This window comes from Eschrichtius robustus, chromosome X, assembly GCF_028021215.1.
Source record: "Eschrichtius robustus isolate mEscRob2 chromosome X, mEscRob2.pri, whole genome shotgun sequence".
NCBI lineage: Eukaryota > Metazoa > Chordata > Mammalia > Artiodactyla > Eschrichtiidae > Eschrichtius > Eschrichtius robustus.
The window spans coordinates 41,202,785-41,225,671 of record NC_090845.1 but is presented as its reverse complement, the minus strand read 5'-3'; the positions used below and the strand labels follow the sequence as shown (position 1 = coordinate 41,225,671).

Here is a 22,887-nt window from a genome sequence, read left to right as displayed (position 1 = left end):
GGCAGATTATGTGACCTGATTTCTTATCTGAAAATGCTATGCTGCAGTGCTCCAATATAACTTTTTAAGACTCCAAATCCTTTATCATCATCACTACCACCATCACCGCCATTATTACTAACACTTATTGAGATCTTTTTCCATGCCTGGTACTGGCCTAAGCTCTTCATGTGCGTTATCTCATGTAATGCTCACCCCAACTCTCTGGAGGCAAGAACTATTAATATTCCCATTTTATAAATGAGGAAACTAAAGCCCAGGGATATTAGCTAGAAAACAGTGGGACAGAAATTTCCTGCTCCCAAAACCCTTGTTTATAAACCTTGAGATTTCCAGCTTCCTATATGGTTGATGGAATGTTGAGATAGTTTTGTCCTAGAGACATCGTAAACTTCCTGTTTAAAAGAAAGAGAACTTTGAAATGTGAAACTTATAAATCTTCCACACATCTTTTATGTTTCTAAGGAATAAACAAGGAAACTAAGAAGCTCTGGGGTAACAGGGTCAACTTTGGAAAATGCAGAAGCATGTTCTGAGAGAAACAGGCAGACACAAAAATAACTATGGAGAGGAGAGAGACTGGGTTAAGTAATAGATCACGGGCAGCTTTCAGAACAGTTGGTTCTTGTTATAATTCTTCCCTTAATTGAAATCGGGAAAAATCTATATGTTCCTTATGTTCAAGTAATAGTCTCATACCAAACTGATCTTCGCTTTGAAAAAAATTGTTTTAAAAAAACCTTCAAAAAAAAAAAACCTTCAATATGCTTAATCATCTGGGGACATTAAGTACTATAAATAAAATTCAACAAAATGTGTCCCACATTCCCAATGAACTTCTTCACGGGATGATACCAACCAGAATATGATTTCACACAAGGTCCTAAAGACCCCATGATCTGAGCTTTGATAAACAAAGGGAGGTGGCAGGAGAGGTGAAGAGTTCAGGGAAAGAGAAGGGTCTAGCCTGGCAATCATTTTTAGAAATGGGAGCCACGGAATATTTTAAAAGAAGATCACAAAGGCCCACCATGACATTAACTTTTATCCTGTTGACAGAGGCACCAAGTTGATAGAAGGATTTCATGAGTGTTTCACTCTTAGCAGTTTTTGGCTTTTCTCTTTTTTTGGGGGGGGGGGCTACTTTGGGTCTTTGTTGCTGCGTGTGGGCTTTCTCTAGTTGCGGCGAGCGGGGGCTACTCCTCATTGAGGTGCACGGGCTTCTCACTGCGGTGGCTTCTCTTGTTGCAGAGCACGGGCTCTAGGCGCATGGGCTCAGTAGTTGTGGCTCGCAGGCTCTAGAGCGCAGGCTCAGTAGTTGTGGCGCACGGGCTTAGTTGCTCCGCGGCATGTGGGATCTTCCCGGACCAGGGCTCAAGCCCGTGTCCCCTGCATTGGCAGGCGGATTCTTAACCACTGCACCACCAGGGAAGCCCTGGCTTCTCTACTCTTATTCCACAGAAAAATCTAAATTTGCTAAAGAAATGCATGTATGTGGGAACAGGCACGTACCTCTTCCTTTCTCACAAGACCCTGGAAGGCTTATTTCCTCCATGGCCGGCGTCTAAACTAAACAACTCAAGACTACTTTTTGCATGTGTAAATCTCTAAAGTAGGGCAATGGGAGGGCCTGGAGACGGCTCTTGGTTGGGTGAGAACTGCTTGCGAACAGACCTTCTCAGTATCTTAAATGTGATTCTATAGTTTCCCCACAAAAGTGTCAGCTGTTTCGCAATCCTAAACCACTTCTCAGCAAGAAATGCCTTTAAGACCTAAGAGTGTGAGGCAGGATCTCCTGGAATACTTCTACATGGCTACTGCTCTTGAAAAATTAAAATTAAAATAAATCTTGGGTAAAAGTCAAGTTCCATTTTGTGCCTATACTATGAAACCTTCCTACCCTTACTAAGTGGCCTTTAATCTCTAAAATGTCTCTGACACAGCAGAAGTTGATGTCGAGTAGAATACAGTGTCCCTGGAATTGTGCCCCAAATACTTAAGTTCCTTTGAGAAACCACACCTTCAATCTACCAGTGTTCATAATAAAGGGAGACTATTGCCAGGAGAGGACAGTTTTTTTTTTTAATTTAATTTTTTTTATTTCTTGGATGCTCGCCCAATTAGGGCGGGGGAGGGCGTTCTTAACACACTGATGGTACTGAGCAAGCTATTTTATGTTATTAACATTTTATTAAGAAATATGCCATATATGATAAAAATAGATAGCTTAAAGAGGAATAATAGAAATGAACAACCATGTGCACACCATCCAATTTGAGAAGCGTGATATCACCAGAAGTTTAGAAGTACACCATGTGCTTCTCCCCATCACGTCCAGCTCCCTCTGCCCAAGACAGAGCCACGGTAGTGAATTTTATGTTTACCACTCCTTTTCTTTTCTTCCATCTGCCCTGTATACATACGTAGATGATACACTGTTTTGTTTTGCCTATTTTTGAGCTTTATATAAACGGACTAAGACACACACGAATGTCCATCGTGGAGCACTGAAAATGAATAAACTGTGAACAACACCAATCAACATGGATGTATTGATATCTTTAAAATATGTTGGTGCGGGAATTCCCTGGCAGTCCAGTGGTTAGGACTCGGCGCTGTCACTGCCGGGGCCCCAGGTTCAATCCCTCCCTGGCTGGGGACTAAGATCCCACAAGCCATGCAGCGTGGCAAAAAAAAAAAAATGTTGGTGAAAGAAGCAAGTCAAAGAATACACGTAGTATGAGTCCATTTATATAAAGCTCAAAAATAAAGAGGACAATTTGTGGCTTCCACATCATTCTTTATTGTTGGTCCTATAAGATAAGCCAGCAAGTAGCATTTACCGATTGGCATGTTGGAGAATTTCAGCTCTCTGTACTTTTATAGTTTAGTTAAACAAAAGGAAATGAGTGTTGGGACTTCCCTGGTGGCTCAGTGGTTAACAATCAGCCTGCCAATGCAGGGAACATGGGGTCGAGCCCTGGTCCGGGAAGATGCCACATGCCGCGGAGCAACGAAGCCCACGAGCCACAACTACTGAGCCTGCGCTCTAGAGCCCGCGAGCCACAACTACTGAGCCTGCGCTCTAGAGCCCGCGAGCCACAACTACTGAGCCCGTGCGCCACAACTACTGAAGCCTGTGCGCCTAGAGCCCGTGCTCCGCAACGAGAGAAGCCACCGCAATGAGAAGCCCGAGCACCGCAACGAAGAGTAGCCCCCGCTCGCCGCAACTAGAGAAAGCCCGCGCGCAGCAACGAAGACCCAATGCAGCCAAAAATAAATAAATAAATTTATTTAAAAAAAAAAAGGAAATGAGTGGTATTAAAGAATATCATAGGCCAGGGAGGAAAGCTGCCAAATATTTTTCTTTAATCATCTTGAAAATAAACAGATATGTTCTGCATTGATTTAGGAACATGTCTGCCCAACCCATATGAATTCCTTGGCACCATTCTAGTCCCACTGTTTTGTGACAGGCCTGTAAGAGAAATCTTTTGGTGGTTTATTTTCTATAGTTAATAACAATGCTTTAAATAAAGAAATCATCTAAAAAGAGACCCATTAAATAAGATCGTGTTTTATCAGTAGTTAAAAAAATCATCTTCTTCCTCTTTCCATATGCAGGTAGACAAACTCTTTTCAAACATTATACATAGTGCTACTTTACCCAGAAAAAGCCATCATAATCGACACGGAAACATCTATCCTATCTTTTTTTCTTTTTTCTTTTGGCCATGTCACGAGGCTTGTGGGATCTTAGTTCCCCAGGGACCAGGGATTGAACCTGGGCCCTCCGCAGTGAGAGTGCCAGAGTCCTAACCACTGGACTGCCAGGGAATTCCCATATCCTATCTTAATGTATTGGTTCTCCCAAGTGGCCATCTGGTTCCTCTGTTCTTCTTTGCAAGACCCTTTCTTCTCTCATCTACTGACTCCCCCGGGGTCTGATCCTCAGCCTCCCTTGGCCCACCCATTTCCCTGGGGAACTCATCCATCGTCTGGATTTATTATTATTATATTTGCACAGTCTCATGGTTTGCATTTTTCATGCCTCTGCTCCCTCTACCTCTCACACAACTTCAAGGGCTAGCAGCACATTCCTAAGTTCATGACCTGATTTTCATCTTATGCTCAGTCCCCTCTCTTAGGACTTGTACAGCTAAAACAACGGGCACTTGAGTTGTGCAATCTCATCCCTGGAAGAAGAGAACCATTACACTCAGGTATAAATAATGCCATAACATCAAGAATAAAAGGTTTCAAATGCATTGTTATGCCTTCTTTCCCAAGGGACTCTAGGTATATACAGACATTACAAACAAACCATTTAATATGGAAATAATATGAGTTCTTCTGGATGCTCTTGGGTAAGTAAAGATAACTGAGAGGGCACTGAAAAAAATATTTTTCCTCTTTCATAAATGCCATTAACTCAGGAGAACTAGGCAGTTAGAAAAAAGATGAAAATATTACACTGTGAGGATGAGCGGCTGTTTTTCTTTAACAGCTTTATTAAGATGTCATTCACATACTCTACAATCCATCCATTTGAATTGTACAATGCAGTGCTTTTTAGTATATTCACAGAGTTGTGAAACCATCACCACAGCTAATTTTAGAACATTTTCATCACCCCAAGAAGGAACCCTTACTCGTTAAAAGTCACTCTCCCTTCTCTCCTACCCCATTTCGAAGAACTGCCAAACTATTTTGCAAAGCAGCTGCCACCCTTTTACATTCCCACCAGCAATGCATGAAGGTTCCAGTCTCTCCATATCCTTGTCGACACTTGTTATTGTCTGTCTTTCTGATTCCAGTCATCCTGGTGGATGCAAAGTGGTATCTCATTGTGGTTTGGACTTGCATTTCCCTGATGACTAATGATAGCCAAAAGTCAAATCTGGCTTGGTGAGTGGAAGGTCATATTGTTGAGCCCATACATTGTCTCCGTCCTTGATGCCATGGCCACTTTGTATGTGGGCCCACTGAGCAAGTGATAGTGGAAAGAGATGGTGTGATGGCTTTGTACTGTGTCAACTTGTTCAGGCTGAACTGGATTTCCCAGAGTTTTCTTTCCTATATATTTCTGGTTAGGGTCACAGGAGAGATTCTTATGGGAAATTTAGAGAGTAAAAGTGAAGCAGCCACTCATTTTGTAGTTCACACACATTATTGCTGATTTTCATGGCATGAGATAGCGTCTGGGCCTGCAACTACTCCACCCTTCTGGGATCTTCCTTCAGCTTCTACAACTCCTAGGCCTGGTATATGTATTTAGCTCTATGATGAAGGGTCCTGTCTTCTGCAAGACACCCACAGTGTCAAGATCAGAGGCAACAAAGACTGATCTGGACTCCAGCTCACACTTGTGGGTTCCAGCTTGTTCTTGCTTTCCTCCATCATACATCTATCTTCCCTTCCTGACTGCCTGCCCTTCAAGCTCCAGCATCAGATGCAAAGACAAGAGCCTTACAAAGACTCCCACAATTAGGTAAGGCCAAATCCCTATAATAAATCCTTTAATAGTTTTGCTTATCTCACTGAACTTTGACTGATTATCCTAAGGATGGATCATCTTGCACCTGATTACTAAAGCTTACTCTGCAGCAGATGCCCAATGGTCAGCATTCAACATGGGACACAAGGGCAACCCCAGCCAGTGAGGGACATGGATAAATTATCTCAGCTTCTCTGTTCTTCATGGGGCAATTCTTTGGCACATTCCACACAGTTCCTCAGGGAGAACTAGGGGGAATCGAGCCTCAGTTGCCCACAGCTGCACCAACTCATTAACCCTTTATTGGCATTTATTCCCTTCCCTCCTATAACACTGTCTTCAGGCTCTATGTCTGGAGGTTGGTAAAGTGCTATATTGACAGCCCTTGGATATTCTGAGTGATATACACTCCTATAGAGAGTCTGGGGGGAAATGTGTCTTATACCGAAGTCTACGTAAGTTGATATTGGTGTTTGATGTGTCTAGCATTTGAGTGGAATAGCTGAGACATTAGAGGATAGGTGGACAGACCCTTTTGAGAACTTTTTCTTAGGGGACCTAGAGTTTTTAGGGAAAGGAACTCTTCACTGTTACCAGATTTGATCTAGAAAGATCAGTATCACTATCTCTAGTGAGAATGAAGGGGCTTTGGTCCCGGTAGAGTAGTGGTTCTCAACCAGGAGTGATTTTGCTCCCCAGGTTATATTTGGCAATGCCTGGAGACAGTTTGGGCTGTCACAACTGGATGGGGGATGCTGCTAGATATCCTACAATGCACAGGACGGCCCCATTACGACAAAGAATTATCCAGTTCCAAAAGTCAATAGTGCCCTGGTTGAGAAACCCTGCTGTAGAGTAACATATAAATGTGAGTGAGTATCACTAACTTTTCTGGAATCCTACCCTTTCCATTTGCAAGATTCCTGGATTTGTAGCAGAAGTTGCCTCGGAATAACTCAGGGTGCAGGGTATAGGGATCCTGCCGTCAGGCCTACTAAATTAGGGGTGTGTGGCCAGGCAACCTCTGTTTTTAACAAATCCCAGGTAATCCTAATGTTCACTAAAGCTTGGGTCTTATCACATTATAGTGTTTGTATAAAATTCCTCTTATTCATTTAGCTATGCATGTTGTCAAATTATTTGAATGAAGAAAAGTAAAAATAAAAATACCTACACCATTTCTTTTTAATCCTTATCTTTATTAAACTTCAAAAAAGACTAAAGGAAATGGGGACTTCCCTGATGGTCCAGTGGTTAAGACACCGCACTCCCAATGCAGGGGGCCTGGGTTCAGTCCTACGGACATGCAGAACTACGGCCTGCATGCTGCAACCAACGGAGCCCACATGCCGCAACTAAAGGAGCCCACATGCCGCAACTAAGACACAGCGCAGCCAAATAAATAAATAAATATTTTTTAAAAACTTAAAAAAAAAAGACTAAAGGAAATGATGATTTCTGTTATGGTTGTCCATTTTCTTCATTAATATTTATTTCCTCTTAAATCTTTTTCTTAAAAAATCATTTAGTTACTTTACTCTTCTTCCTTACAGTTTTGATTTTACCATGCCTGGATTCCATGTCTGATTTCTCTTGCTTTTTACTGCTCCAAGGTAAAATCTTGTGATCATAATAAGTGAGATGCATCACAGGGTGGTACATTTGGACAGCTTTTGATAAATTTAGCAAGTTCACTATGTCTTTGAAGATATTCAGAGGTCCACATTATATATGTATTAAGTTTTTAATATATATGTAGGTGTACAGTAGGCATACCTTTGTTTTATTATGCTTCACTTTATTGCACTTCACAGATGCTGTGTGTTTTGTTTTTTTTTTTTTTACAAATTGAAGTTTTATGGCAATCCTGTGTTGTCAGATGACGGTTAGCACTTTTTAGCAAAAAAATATTTTTAAATTAAAGTATGTACTTTTTTTTATACATAATGCTCTTGCACACTTAATAGACTACAGTATAGTGTAAACATAACTCTTATATGCACTGGGAAACAAATTTGTGTGGCTCACGTTATTGTGATATTCACTTTATTGCAGTGGTCTAGAACCGAACCCGCAATATCTCTGAGGTATGCCTGTGTGTGTGTGTGTGTGTGTGTGTGTGTGTGTATAATTTGTTTAAACCCAGCTGGTACCTGGCAGAGGCAGAGTTCATGTCTCCATGCTTTTGGTTCAGGCTCCCCCGGCCCCTACCTCTGTGCCTCAGTCTCCATGTTAGAAAGATTGGACCTGCAGTGCCACTGAGCTGGATCCTCCATCAAGAGCCTATTAGGATGTGCTTCTAGGCCTGGAGGTTGTAGGCATGAGTGAATATTGATCTGAGAGAGACATGGTCCCAAAGATCTCACCTCGCTGCCTACGTCGGAAACCACTTCAGCTTCCTCTGATGCACTAGAGCACTTTGTTCATTGCTCACGGCACTTTGCCGTTTTCTACAATGTATTAAACGGAATTAAGTACATGTCTTGCCTTCTGGACTAGTCTCAACACACCTGAGAAGGACTACGCCGCATTTCCTACACTGCCTTGTAAATACCAAGGTTCTAAGAAATGCTTATTAAATGAAGGAATAGGAAGAAGAGTGGAATTCTTGCCTTTTTATAGCCCATCTCATATCACATCTAGTTCCCCCAGGCCCCAGAAAGGGTCCACTCTCTTTCTACACAAATGACCCCCTCTTCTCCCGCCTCAGACAAGACCTTCGAATGAATGCCAATTTTGCACTGATTTTTCCTTATCAATTCACAGGCATACCTTTTCTAAAATAGCCATAATCAATATTACCATCAAATTTGCTAGAATGCACTATGTGTAAGGTGTGAAGGGAAGAGAAAGATGGGAGACTCACTTTTTTAGGGAACCTAAATCCCTAAAACCATTTTCTATGTTTGCATTTCTCACTCTGATCTTTCTGGGTGCTATATGAAAATGAGTTCCATGGTCATAAATCTGGGGAATCCTGGTTTATAGTTAAACAGCTTTTTTTTTTTAATTGCTGGTCCTCATAAGACTCCTAATTTGCTAATGGACATCTTGGCTCTTCCAAAATTTATCTGACCAACAAACCTCCTCTTTTGCAAAGCACTTTTGGGATTAATATTGCTTGGAAAATATTCCCTTAGGCATGCTTTCTTCATATTCTGGCTAGCACTGGTAGGGGCCTGAGAGAACACAGGAAAACATGGGCTAGAAAGAAGACCTACAATAGCCAGAATATTTTCCAAATGCTACAAATGGGAGTAAATTCTCACACATACCTCTCCTGCACAAAAGGGTACATCATCCCACAATACTGAGTCAAATAGCAGAAATCAAATGAAGTTGTTAGGGGAACCACTGACCGAAACCGCCCGCCTTGGCCAGGCACCATAGTAACCACTTGCATGACTTATCTTACAGCAGGAGGTCCTGGTAAGGAATGCAGAACTAACAAGCTACCGCCAACTAGAAGAATTCGGGAAAGGTCAAAAGGAGAGAGGAAATGCCAGTCCGCATGGCCTACCATCTTCCCAGAATCCTTCTCACTGGAATCCATCTTGGCTGAGCGATGCACACGCCACCAGGAAGGACCCTGAGTCAGAACGAGTGGCCAGAGACAACCGGAAGCTAACCCCATTGCCATAAAACCCGAGACTGCGAGCCACGTGGCAGAGCAGTTCTCCTGGGTTCCCTTACCCTGCTGCTCTCCTCCCAGGCGCCCCTTCCCAATAAAGTCTCTTGTTTTGTCAGCACGTGTGTCTCCTTGGACAATTCATTTCCGAGCGTTAGACAAGAGCTCACTCTCTGGCCCTGGAAGGGGGTCCCCCTTCCTGCAACAAAATCACTTGTACATCTAGCTAAAACTGCAAGTGCTTTGTGCTGAGTCTCAGGTCTGGGCTCTGCCCCCTTGGAACAGGGCAGTACAGAGGACAAGTGCATCAGAGCAGGTGGAGAGGGTCCAGGGCAAAGCAGAACTTCTTGACAGAGAGGCTGTTAACTGAGAGCATTCACTTTGTGTATCCCAGTGACCGGGTAGATGCAGCCCTGCCCCTCTACTGGATGGAGTTACCTCAGTGATGGCTCACGCGATCATGATGGTAGAGATGTGATAAGGGCTTGCACTGGGAGGGAGGGTGGACCATAAGATTCTTAGCACAATCTTCCCAACATTTGGACATCAGAAAAGTATTTTTTAATACGCTACAGATTGGGGGAAAGTCACAGATACTCAGGACTTCTTGGGTGGGTGCCCAAATAATTATGTAGATTAGCGAGTGACTGCACCCATGTCTGTGTCTCAGGGTTTCCTTTTATCACCTGCTGCTGGTCAGGAAGCACGAGCCAGTAGTGATTTCCTCCCATGTGTCTAAAGCCTGATGTTTTTTTCAGAGACATTTATCTGTTGGATATGGCTGTGGAAACTAGGCCACTGGGTACTTTGGCAAACACACAAAATTAAATCTCAGCCTGAGGTTCACTGTGTATCGTTTGCGTCTGACAAATTACATGAGAGCTATGGGAATGAAAGCAAATGGACTAATAGTTCGGTAATTATTTTCTTTGTGTGAAAAACCTGATATGAGCAAAGTCTTTTAAATGAAAAGGACCCAGTTCAACAGCTTTTGGGATCAAAGTGTTGATTACATTTAACTATAATTAACACTCAAATTTTCTGTGATTCCACCTAGAATTTTCTTCTTCTAGTTGCACTAAACCCAAGCACAAGGCAAAAAATAAAATGAAGTGCTATGAAAACAATACTGGGCTGTTCAGATATAAAGTATCAACATTATTTCCATTATTTGTCTCTTCTCAGTTCCAAGTTCTGTGTCTGCTAAGGTTAATTATCAACTAGGCTTTCACATCTGTCTGTCGTCTGTCTGTCTCTCTTTTCTCACTCACTTCTGTAGGGCCTTGAACCAAATACTTGCATTCTTACAACTTTCTCCTATCTCTAAAGTAAGAATAACTGTCACTTACTAAAACTCTGAGATCCACTAGGTTTTCAAAAGGTAATTCGTTCATTGAGTTTGATACACAAGTGAAAAAGCTTGGAGTCCACACCTGAGACAGAAGGCTATATAGTAGCATCGATCTTGTTAAGTGGCAGGACAGGGCAATGACAGGAAAGACTTTCTGGCAGGGTCAGTGGGACAAGAGAACTTCCCTTCTTCAGGAGGCCCAGAATGGACAAGATCTGGGATTTGAAACTGAGCAGGACCCTGTGGGGGTCCTCCCTGTAACAAATCCTTTCCACGGCCCCATTTCTAGTTCGTAGGGAATAGGCTTCATTCAGCCTCCTAGACCTTCCCTAAGTTCCAAAGGGCAGATTCAAACAATTGCTAATGAGGGAAGGAAGGGGGATGCAGAAACGAAGGAGGAGCAGTCAAGAAACAATAGTGCATACTGAGCCTGTGCTCTAGAGCCCGCGAGCCACAACTACTGAGCCTGTGTGCCACAACTACTGAAACCCGCGTCCCTAGAGCCCGTGCTCCGCAACAAGAGAAGCCACCGCAATGAGAAGACTGCGCACCACAACGAAGAGTAGCCCCCGCATGCTGCAACTAGAGAAAGCCCGCATGCAGCAACAAAGACCCAACGCAGCCAAAAATAAAATAAATGAATAAATAAATTATATATATGTTAAAAAAAAAAAAGAAACAATAGTGCAGCGATGAAAGCAGGGTCCTGGTTCCTGCTCAAGGAATATACATAACAACATCTTTGAGTGCTTCTGCAGGAACTAAGGTCCCCACCCAGGTGGAGGATGGTAGTTTCAGGCTGAGCACGAGATTCCTGGAGCACCGCCCTGTTACCTCACCACCCACCAATCAGGAGAAAGTCACACACCCTGCAGCCCTCACTCTAAATTTTGCCTATAAAAGCTTCTACCCGAAAACCATTGGGGAGTTCGGGATTTTTGAGCACGAGCCACCATTCTCCTTGTTTGGCCCTGCCATCAACCTTTCTCTGCCCCAAACTCCGACGTTTCAGTTTGTTTGGCCTCACCGTGCATTGGGCCCTGGAACTTGTGTTTGGTAACAGATTCATAGGACATTAGGGGGTTTTTAAAGGTTTCAACTATTAGAAGGCTACTCTGCAAAAGTTTATGATTAAGCCTTTTGGTTGGGGTATTTGGGTGTGTGCTCTGAGGTGGGAGTAGGGGCTACAGAGGGAGGAAGTAGAAAGCAAGGACGGGGGAGGCTGGGGGAGATATGAACCTCAAACTGGCAACTACATTCTAACCTGAAAGGTCAGAACCTCTAGGAGTTGCGTAATCACAGAGACTAGAGCAGTTTCTCTTGAGGAAGCTGCTTTTATGTTTCATTCTATTCACAAGGTTCTTTTAGCCATTCACCAAAATGCCAGGGCCCCACTTGAGGAGGTGATCGAAAAGTTCCACAGCCTCAGTGAGAGAAATGCTTTGTGTCTGACCTAATCCCCTTTCTATGCTGCCAGTGAAGGCCAGTCCAAGGCAGGACGGTGACTTTAGACTACTTCTCAATGAATGGCTAGAAAATGCCTTCTGTAGTGAATTACTTCCTATTAAAAATGAATGAAAGGAAGATGAAAAGCATTCTGTGGATGGTAGCACAACAATATGAATGTACTTAATGTCGCTGAATTGTCCACTAAGTATGGTTAAGATGGTAACTTTTATGTCTATTTTATCACAATTTAAAAAAAAAAACAAATGAAAGGGGAAAATCGAATCATTAACCTGACTTTGCTATATATAGGGCTGTCACTTCAACTGAGTAGAAACTTCATTCTCTAGAAACTAAATCTGAGATTTACTCCTGAAAGTTTATAGGAAAAAGAAAGGAGCCTTTGAGAGAAAATGGCTAATGCTGACCTAGCTTTCTAAACAGTACAAGGCTTTAAGAGTAATTTCTGTCATTAAGCTTTCCTATGATCCACAGGAAGTAAATGAAGTCTTTTAAAAATGGAGAGGAAAAAAAGAATGGAAGTTACTAGCAACTGTTTTTTACAAGCTATGTCTATATATCTTTATACTGAATACTTGATAGATTAGAGTGAAAATATGTAAACATTTTGAGTCTCTCTGCTTTTAAAATCCTAGGTATAATTATAGTTTAGAGGAAAAAAATCCCTTTTTTATTACTTCATTTCTATGATCAACAAAGAATTTTTTATCATGAACACAGGCCCATTACCACTTGGCTGTCCTTACCTAATTGTCTTTCTTCATCTTCTACTCTGACTTATACAAATTACTTTAAATCCTCTTTTTTCTTTTTTAAACCAGGCAGAGTATAATGGCATAAAATAAAATACTCTTATCTAGATCATACTTTGATTATTAAGTTTACGTAAGTCACTTATGAAAAAGAATATACAGCCAACAATTTCAAGCCATGCCCCAGACCTCTAGCCTTAGTATTTTAACACAATAATAGAATCTGTCTTCTTCAGCCTGCTGGGCCTAACTGGGCTGGCCTCGGGGTTTCTCAGGAGTCAAGCGCTCACTGAAGGCCAGAGGGGGACCAGATCTATGGCTCAGGATACAAGAGAAGAGGCCACTCTGGTGAACAGTACCACATATGACTCCTAGGCACACCCACTCCCCTCCAACCGCTGGAGTCCACAGGAGCCCTTACAGCCACAGTGGCATCTTAGGACTCCAAAGCCTGTTGGGGTAAGGTGATTTTTGTCATATCTTGGAGCAGTTTATTAAAGGGGTTCACAAGTTAACTCTGCTCACAGAATAAGGAACAATGTGATGTAACTCACAGAACCTGGGCTCAAGAGATGGAAAGCCTCACGTTGGCTCCTAATCTCTCTGAGACTCAGTTTTCTCATTTGTAAGATGGGAGAAATAATGCTTATTACCTCAAAGGATCATTGGGAAGCTCAAATGAGGTAACACAGGTATAGGCACATTACAGATGGAAGGCAACACCAATGCATAGAGCCAGGAGGGATGAATTTAGGTGATTAAAAGAAAGACACGACAATCAACATCTCTACAAGAGCCTAACACCTTTGGCTTCTTGAGCTTCCTACTGAGACGGGTTGAAAGTGAAAGTATAATTTTCTTTGACAAAAGAAAAGAGTTCTATGAGTTGGTATGGAAAGGTGTTAAAAGCAGCTTAAAAATATATTGTCCCCAATCCAAAGGAAACACCCGATTAGAAGCAAGAGGTCAAAGACGCAGTTATATCTGGCAAGCATTAAGACAAACTGATAAAAAATACATCCTCTGCTTTCAATACAGCCTACTGGCTAAAACAAAGTTCACCTCTTAGCAACAACAAAAAAAATTACTTAGTATTCCAGAACACACACGTTCTGAAAAGCCTGTGGTTTCAGTCGTTGGCATAGAAACATGGAGTAAATGGCTGTGGGAAGAACAGAACCAATACTCGGAAAAATTGCTTGCTAAGCTGCTACTATCAGGAAAGCCTATGTTATTTTAAATAAATCTTTATCACACCGTTCTCTAAAAACAAATGTGTGGTCTATATTTATAGTCTTGATTTTTATTTAGAGAGGATGTGAAAAGCAGGGAGAAAGTGAGAATGCATGAAAATGTCAATATCTCCTTTAAAGTAGTTCCTGCAAAATGCCTTGCTCCATCTCTGGCAGTGTTCTCCCTCTTGACACCCTACCTGCATTATTATGATCTGGAGGAACCCATGGAAAGAAAAAAAAAAAAAAAAGAGGAATCAAGTATTTCTTTCTTCTTCTCCAAGACCTGGCACTGCTATATTTAACAGTCTCCACAACTCAATGAAACTAACTCATAAAACGATCGTAATGATGGTGCATCTTCTTTACTAATGCAAGTAATCAATCAATCGATCCAAGAGGCATTCAAGTCCACCTGCTTCCTTTACACCTTCCAAAAGAAAAGAATCCATAGAGAACATTTTAAACATATCTAGCTGACACCACTTCAAAGCCACCTTTTAGGTTAAAGATATGATTAATTTATATTAGTTTCACAAATCAGATGTAGTCTCCGAAATAAAGCTGTATTGAATTCACAACATTCATAAAACCTGCTCGCCGTAGGAACCAGTCAAGAACCCTATTACATGAGAATCAGGATCTACTAAACCAGAATTAGAATAGAGATTCTATTCACAAGATCCATGAAGGATAAAGGCAGAAATGTTAGCAAATATTATTTCTTTACTTATCTCCTCCCTTGAGATGGCAAGCTCCATGTGAGCAGAAACTTGGATCATGTATCCACCACTGTATTTCCAGCCTACAACAATATCTGGTACAGAGTTGATTGTCCAGTAACGACTTACTGAAACAGTGAATGAATTTAGCATAACCATATGAACCTTCTAAAAATGGAGCAGATAGACTTAGTCTCTGGGGGAAGGGACAGGTTGGAAACCACCACCTAACATCTGTCCCCAGTGCTTCTGAGGCTCAGGCTTGGAACTCCACATAGTCATGTCAAAACTTGCACTGTAAACACAATCTAGCAAAGGTCAAGAATAGTTCTCTGGTGAACACTAAAAATCATCCTAGAGTAGGTTGAAACTGGATGCACTGCAGTCTGCTGACAGAAGAAACAATGGAGGCATTCTTTAAGGCTGCACATCAGGAAAATTTAAGAGCTGAAGCAATCTGGATCATAAAGAATATGGCTTGGTGTAACTAGACAGTGGCAATCTTCCAGTGATTCACCCACTTCATTTCAGTGTTATTTACAGAAAAGAATACACTGTATTAGATTACAGAAGCTGGGGTTGTCACGAGAGCTGATGCAGAAAGTGTCACAAAGACAATTTGCATTATTAACCCAATCTACTATCATGTCGGGGGGGGGGGGCGGGGGGGAAAGTCCGTTTTTTCCCTAGAAGCGAACAGAACAGTGAGAGTTGAGATATTCTTAAATAAGTGGAATTATTTTTTGCTATACAGTTTATTATCAGTCTTACCTGGAATAGTTAGATGAATATCTTTCTGCTTTTTCCCTAATCTGGCCTCCTCACTTTCTAGTTTCCTGGTCATTATAAAAACATCCACTACCCTGAGTATTTCTCATTGCAGAAATGATATGATTTATTAGAAACACTAGCAGCAAGGCACTTATTCAGATAAAATAAATTAACCTCTACTGATGCACTAGTTTTTTACCTTAACTTTGCTATCTACCTTGGGTGAAAATATGTGTTCCTTGGCAGGGTAAAGTATGTGAGAGGACGGTTTAATGGTAAGTATTTATTTATTGGCTGTGCTGCGCGGCTTGCGGGATCTTAATTCTGCAACCAGGGATCCAACCTGGGCCACAGCAGTGAAACCACCAAGTCCTAACCACTGGACCGCCAGGGAATTCCCTAATAGTATTTCTATTCTCCATCTTCTTATTAGATGAGATCGTCTTAAATGAAAAGAACAGTGTTTAGCATCTTAAATACGTGCTTATTTGTAAGTAAATCCTAAAATTCATGAAGAGCATGTGCTCAGGGGGTAGGCAGACCACTACTGGTTTTATACCTTTGTTCAAGTCACTTTACCTCACTGAACCTCAGTTTTCTCCTCTGTAAAGTAGAGCATAAGTTTGCTCAGATTCCAGGATAATCATCAGACTCATATGCTTCCCAGTTGGACTAGACAGTGAATTTATACGACTGTTTAATTAGCAGTTGAGTGCAAAGGATTTGGTTTCTCTCCCTACATTAAATATGATAATACAGGTAAAAGTGCTCCATAAAGGTTAGTTGCTATTACTCTTACCTTTGTTATCACTTACTAGTCCGGGTAAACAACATGCCGTGCAGAGATGACAACGTGGGGAAGCAAAGGAGTTTTTCCTTTTTGATCGTGGCCTATTGAAGCCAGCATTCATAGACACTTTGTATAATTCTTTTGTAGTTTCTTCATTTCTCCCTTGACCTCTGAACCTCATTATTCTAAAGGCTACTGGTTTGTTTTTTCATGTGTCTCACTGCCAGACTCTCCCAAGCATCCCAATCCAACCCAGACCAGCTATCAGAGTTTCCCAAGACTCCTGACCTCCCTGATTGCACATCGGTGTGCATATACTTCAAGTATCCTTCATTCCCTGCTCTGAAAGGCCCTGAAGATGCCAGACCCACATGATTGCTGGGGCGGAGTGGAGGCTTAAATGTGTCTGTTGAGAAGTGATGTGGTTACTGGTGTGGGAATCCTGGCATCAGAATGAGTAAATAACCCCAGTTCCAGGAAATGGGCTACAGTGTCAGATCGGAAACTTGAGTTCTCAAGGCACATTTCCAGACTCCAGCTGCTCCACGTTCGGCTTCAGTAAGAAAGAATAACACGGGCAACAGCTGCTGTTTCTTGAGTGGATATCAGAACTTAGAGTTTAAACAATCTCTTGTTTAAATAGTAGGAAACTGCACAACTGAGCTAGACTTCCCAAGAGTCATGGCTAGGTGCAGAGAAAATTACCAAAGTGTGCAAAGAAATGGATGCAAAGGATGAGGATGAATGACCCATTCAAAGTCTTAAGAAGTGGCCTCAAACTGCTGTGTTCCTTGGGGCCTTAGAACTGCCTCATAGGTGCCTCAGGGGCTGCCTGGGCTCTGTGTGTGTGTGTGTGTGTGTGTGTGTGTGTGTGTGTGTGTGTGTGTGTGTGTGTGTGTGTGTGTGTGTGTGTGTGTGTGTGTGTGTGTGTGTGTCTATTTCTGGTGCCTCCCCCAGTACTCTGCCTTTCTTTTCTTCTTGTTTTTAAAAACAAAACCAAATGCTTTCCCAAATAAAATGCTCCCCTATTGGTCAGTTGAGTAAAACATCAGGCTTACCTTGACATATTGAACAAGACGCTCATTTACGTTCACTTTGTAAGTTTCTAAACCCAGTTCCTTAGATAACCGTAAGATCCTGTTCTGCGTTGGTCCCACATAAGCCCCGCCAACGTCTACGTAATCAACATGTTGGTTCTGTAGAAACAGAAAAAGTGTCCAGAAGACTTTAGTTAGAACTCTAAAACAAATGTTTCTATGTCTTATAAAAAATAACCCTGTTTACTTTCTACAATTTAAATGTGCCTTACATCTCTCTTATGAAGTGCCACTGAAAATAGCAAATCTTTCTCCTCTACTCCAACCCTATAGTACACTCATCATTAAGCAATCCCATTTGTCGAGTTATTGGTGAGGCTGATTCAGCAATAACACGCATAAAGAATAAAGAACACTGTAGTACACCCTGCCGATCTAGATTCTTTTCAAAGCATTTAGCTTTATTATCTATGCTTTTCTTTGGGGTTGTTGCTGGAGGGGTCACCCAGAGTTTTATTAGGCCTAATTCTCTGATTTCCAGCAGATGAAATCTTCAATCAGCCCACACTGGTGGGCTCCTGATCCTATTTTAAAACACTTGCAGGGAAGAATGCATCACAGGAAAAGAGTACCAAAAGGCATGAAAAGATTCATATACCTAAAAAATATTTTATAAATATGCAAACCTTCCTCCATAAACCGAAATTTACTTTCCTCTTCTTAAATGCACTTTTCCATTTTCCCCAGCTTTTTTAGTAACACATTTCCCCATGATTTAATCAATAAATTGTAAAAAACATTAATAAATAAAATAAAATAAAATTGTGCATTGATGAGTAATAATTCCTCCATGTGTTTGTAATAACTTCTTATGGGTCTGTTTCTGTTTTGTTGTTTATACCAGTTCTAATTCACGTTGCCGTTTCTCCTTGTTTGCCTGATTATTTTTTATTGCGTCCCACTGATTGAATTTGAGAAAATATAGAAATTATCTGAATCCTGGGAGGATTATATCTTTCTCAGAGAGGATTTATGTCTCCTTCTGCCCAGCACCTGGGGACGCTAACAATACGAGATAACTTTATTGCATTTTGTGTGCCTGAGACAATTTGAAGGCAGGTTGAAATGCAACGTGACCTAGTCCCTTTGCTGTTCACCCTTAGCGCTAGGATGCAGTCCAACCCGAAGCACAAGGAGTTTACCAACACATCCCTCCATATACACACACTTTGGTGGGCTCTGGACCTGACCTTCAGTTGCCCTAGCTTTGTAAGACTTTTGAAAAGTACTTCTCAGTCCCTCACTTGCTTCTTCAGTGGTCAGCAAACTCCCACCTCTCCACCCCCAGGGGAAAAAGCAGGTCAGTGTTTTCTGGATGTTGGTCTAGTGATTCTTCACTATCTTGTTAGCTCTCTGATGCTTTGAAGGTGTGTGTTTGTGTGTGTGTGTGTGTGTGTGTGCCTGTGTACACAGTGCAATTTGTCTAGTCTCCTTATATGTAGTGGGAGGGTTGGGATAATTTACCTAATCTGTTATTTCCAAAAAATCGATTGTCTAGAATTATGCAACCTTGCCCTTCCTGGGGTAATATAACCTGATATTATCTTTCCATTGCAAGATATGCTTTGCTAACATTTTGTTTAGAATTTTTATATCTGTGTTTATAAGTGAGACTGAGATTGCCCCATGATTCTCCTTCCTTCTCCAGCCCTTGTCTGTTTTCTTGTATTACAGTATTGTTAATCTCATGAGTTAGAAATCATACTTTCTTCTATTCTCTAGAAAGCATTCGTATATAAATAGAATAATCTCTTCTTTGAACATTAGGTAGAACACACCTGTAGAGCTATCTAGGCTTAGTGTTTTCATTGTGGGAAAATTTTAAATTACAGATTCAATTTATTTTGCGGTTAAAGCACTACTCACATTTTCTATTTCTTAAATCAGTGTTATTTTTTATAAATTATATTTTCTCATCGTATATACATTGCATATGTTTCAAAACTATTGCTTTAAAGTTCATGACCTCTTCTTTTCATTTATTTGTTGTTTATTGTATCAGTAGTTATATCTTCATTTTCATCCCTTTTATTGTTTAGAGATGTCTCTTTTTCCTTTTCCTTGAAAAATCTTATCAGACACTTGTCTAGTTTTAATAGGACTCTTCAAAGAATCAACCTTTGTTTCATTGATCATCTTCATTGAGTATTTTCTATACCATTGATTTATGCTCTTTTTTCCTCTTTTTTGGATTTTTTATACTCTTAATTTTCTAATTCCTTGCATGCTTAGCTTATTCATATTGAGCCTTTTGTTCTTTTCTAATAGAAAAATTTAGGCTATGAATCTTCCTCTAATATGGTTTTTAGCTACACCCACAACTTTATTTTAGTATTTCCATTATTGTGCGGTTTTAAGTATTTTCAAATTTCCATTACAATTTCTGTCTAGATCTATGTTTCTAAAAGTTTTGTCAGGTTTTAATTTCTACAACTGGAATTTTTTTAGTTATCTTTCTGTCATAACTGCATTGTGGTCAAAGAATATGGATTATATGATATCAATCCTTGAGGCTTACTTTAAGACCTAGCACATGGTTGATTTTCAAAGATTTTCCATTTCTGCATGAAAAGAACATAGTCTTCTGTTAAGTAATATGCATGTTTTATACATGTCCATTAGAAAAAGATTAATTGTGCTCAGCCTTTGTTTGCTTCATTTATTATTAACTTAGAAAAGTATGTTAAAACCCCCCTACACTATTGGGCATTTAGCTTTGATTCCTGTCAATTTTTGCTTTATATTTTGAGGCTACATTATTCAGTATATACAAGTTCAGAATTGTTCGGTCTTCTGGGTCTTTTACCACTATGTATTGAAACTTAATTCAATGAAACATTTTTTTGTTTAAACCTTATTTTGTCTGATATTAATATAGTTAAATAGCTTAGATTAGTATTTGTATACTATCTCTTTTTCCATCTTTCAGTTAGAGCTTTCTTTATTCTGACATTTCCCCCCTTTTAACTGAGAAGTTTAGCCCATTTATATTATTATTTCTTTTAAAATGTCTTAACTTTACTTATTTTATTATGGCTTTCCATTTGTCCCACTTTAACAGTTTCCTGCCTGATTTCTTTTCTTCTTTTGGGTTAAGGGTTTTCTTCCTTTTGTTTTAAGTTTTTCTTTTACTTGTTTGGAAGTTATACTGTCAGGCCTATTTTTTTTCTAGCTATATTAACATGCATACTTAATATATTCTAAAGCTTATCAATATATTATCTTTCTACTGAAAAATACAAAACCTTCATGCATCAACTGTGATCACCCTTCTTCTAATCTGTAAACCATAAAAGTACCTTGCTTCAGGTTTATTTGTCTCCCAACAAATTTGACAATATTTTGTTTTATTCTGTTGATGTTGCTGAATTTTATTTAAATATTTACCAGTATCTTTGCTCATTGTCTCCTCTTAAATTTCAGACCTTTTATTTGTTATCATTTTCCTTCTTCTTAAAACACAGCCTTTATAATTTCCTCTAATCTGGGTCCTAAGCTCTCTATTTTTGTCAGTCTGATAAAAAAGATAGTTCTAGCAAGCAACAAATTCTGGTTATTTTCTCTTTCTCTCTCTCTCAGAACAGTGAAGATATTGTTTATCTTCTGGCATCTATTTTTGCTGTTGAAGGGTCACTCATAAGTCTAATTATTGATTTTTTTCAGAGTATGCATAATTTGTCTTTCTCTTTTCTAAAAAAATTTACTTTTAGACTTAAAATAATTTTTTTAAGATCTCTTTTCTTTGGTATACTGCAGCTTCTGTGTCCAGGTGAGAATTTCTTTTCCTTTTTCATGCGGTGGACCTGTTAGGTTTCCTGGTATCTTCCAACAATGCTGGAAAATCTTCAGCCATTATTTTTTCATACCATCATAACACTATCTTTCATGTCTTAGCTGCTCCTGCCATTGCCCCACATAACGTATTTTCCAATCTTTATCTCTGAACTGCATTATAGATAATTCCTTCTGATCTAGTTCACTCATTCACTTCAGCTGTGTCTAATACACTGTTTAATCTGTCCGAGTTTTTTCATTTTAATCAGTACATTTTCATTTCTAGAAATTATTTTTAAACTACTTGATCATTTTTTTTCAAGTTTCTTTTCCCTGTTGCTAATTTTAAGCATGTCTTTTCTTTAAAACATGCTACAGTAATTTTTTATTCTGTGTATACTTCAACTATTGCAAAATCTTTCTGGATCATTTTTTCTATTTATTTTCCTCCAGTGCCTTGTTTCCTTGTATGCTGTCACTTTTAACTATGAGTTGCTGATTTTCCTTAGAACTTTTTCTGTGTAAGTTATTTGAGGCCTGGGTGGAAACGATTTGAGTCTATTTCTGCCAGCCACCTTGGCACTTTAAATATTCTGTCCAAGGTTTTTCATACCATATAGGTAGTGTAAATTTAGATTGAAGCCATGGATGAAGGCAAGCTTTATTTTTCTCCCTTTTAGAATGGTAAGGTTTATTTCTCTTTCACTTTCATGTACAGAGTATAGCACACGGGATTCCAGTTTGGAGTATTTCCTATTAAATTCCCTACCTTCAACAGGTTCTGGATTTTATTTCCTGTTCCTTGTATGCCATACAGCTATCACAGTGGAATTGCAGAGTCTTCAGGGTTCAGTAGACATTCAAGGTGAAAGTCAAATTTTGAGCTCATTTAATCCCTAGGCTTCATGTTTTTACTTTGCTTTGGGGATTCATTAGTTCATTCAACAACTATATCTTGAGTGCCTACAAGGTGCCAGGTACTGTTCAAGAAACTTCTGTTACATCAGTGAACAAAATAAAAATCCCTGCTCTCAAGGGGCTTTCATTTAGTAGGAAGAGACAGAAAATGAACCACAAACATAATAAATATCTTAGAAGTTGATAACAACAGTGAAAAAGAAAAAAAAAAACAACTAGAGAAGGACAAGGCAGATTGAAACTGCAGAGGAAAGAAGGAAAGATTTCAGTTTCAAATACAAGGGACATGTAGGCCTCTGAGAAAAGGTGATATTTGCGTAAGAGGCTTGAAGGAGGTGTGGGAGTTATCCATGTGCATATTTGGGACAAGAGCATTCCTGGCAGAAGAAAGAGCCACTGCAAAGATTCTAAGGGAGAAATCTGCCTGGTGTGTTCAAAAAACACAGGCCAATGTGTCTGGAACAGAGTGAGCAAGGAAAAGAGAACTGGAGATGAGAGTAGAGAAGTTGCAGGGCGGGGGTGGGGGAGAAGGGGGCAGATCATGGTACGTGTCACAAGACATTGAAAGGACACTGGCTTTTACTCTGAGTGAGAAGGGCAGCCTTTAGAAGGTTTTGAGCACAGAAATGCCAAGATCTGACTTAGGTTTGAAAGGCTCATTCTGGCTGTCACACTTAGATTATAAGGGGCAAGGGTAAAAAGCAGGGAAATTACTTAACAGGCTATTGCAATAATCTGCCCTAGAGGTCATGGTGGCTCCCACAGGTGGGCACCACGGAAGCGGAGGGAAGGGTTGAATTCTGGGTATATTTTGAAGGCAGAGCCAAAAGAATTTCCTGACAGAATGAATGTGGGGTCACAGTGTTGAACATGACTCCCAGTTTTTTT

General features: G+C 40.3%; 1 protein-coding gene across 1 annotated transcript in view; it reads right to left on the bottom strand.

The window, feature by feature from the left end:
• The window catches only part of MAOA (monoamine oxidase A), a 73,493-nt gene that overhangs the window by 28,097 nt on the left and 22,509 nt on the right, over positions 1 to 22,887 (bottom strand). Inside the window, exon 3 of the mRNA XM_068533409.1 lies at positions 17,269 to 17,406. Coding sequence (XP_068389510.1) covers positions 17,269 to 17,406 — 138 coding nt within the window. The remainder of the gene's footprint in view (positions 1 to 17,268; positions 17,407 to 22,887) is intronic.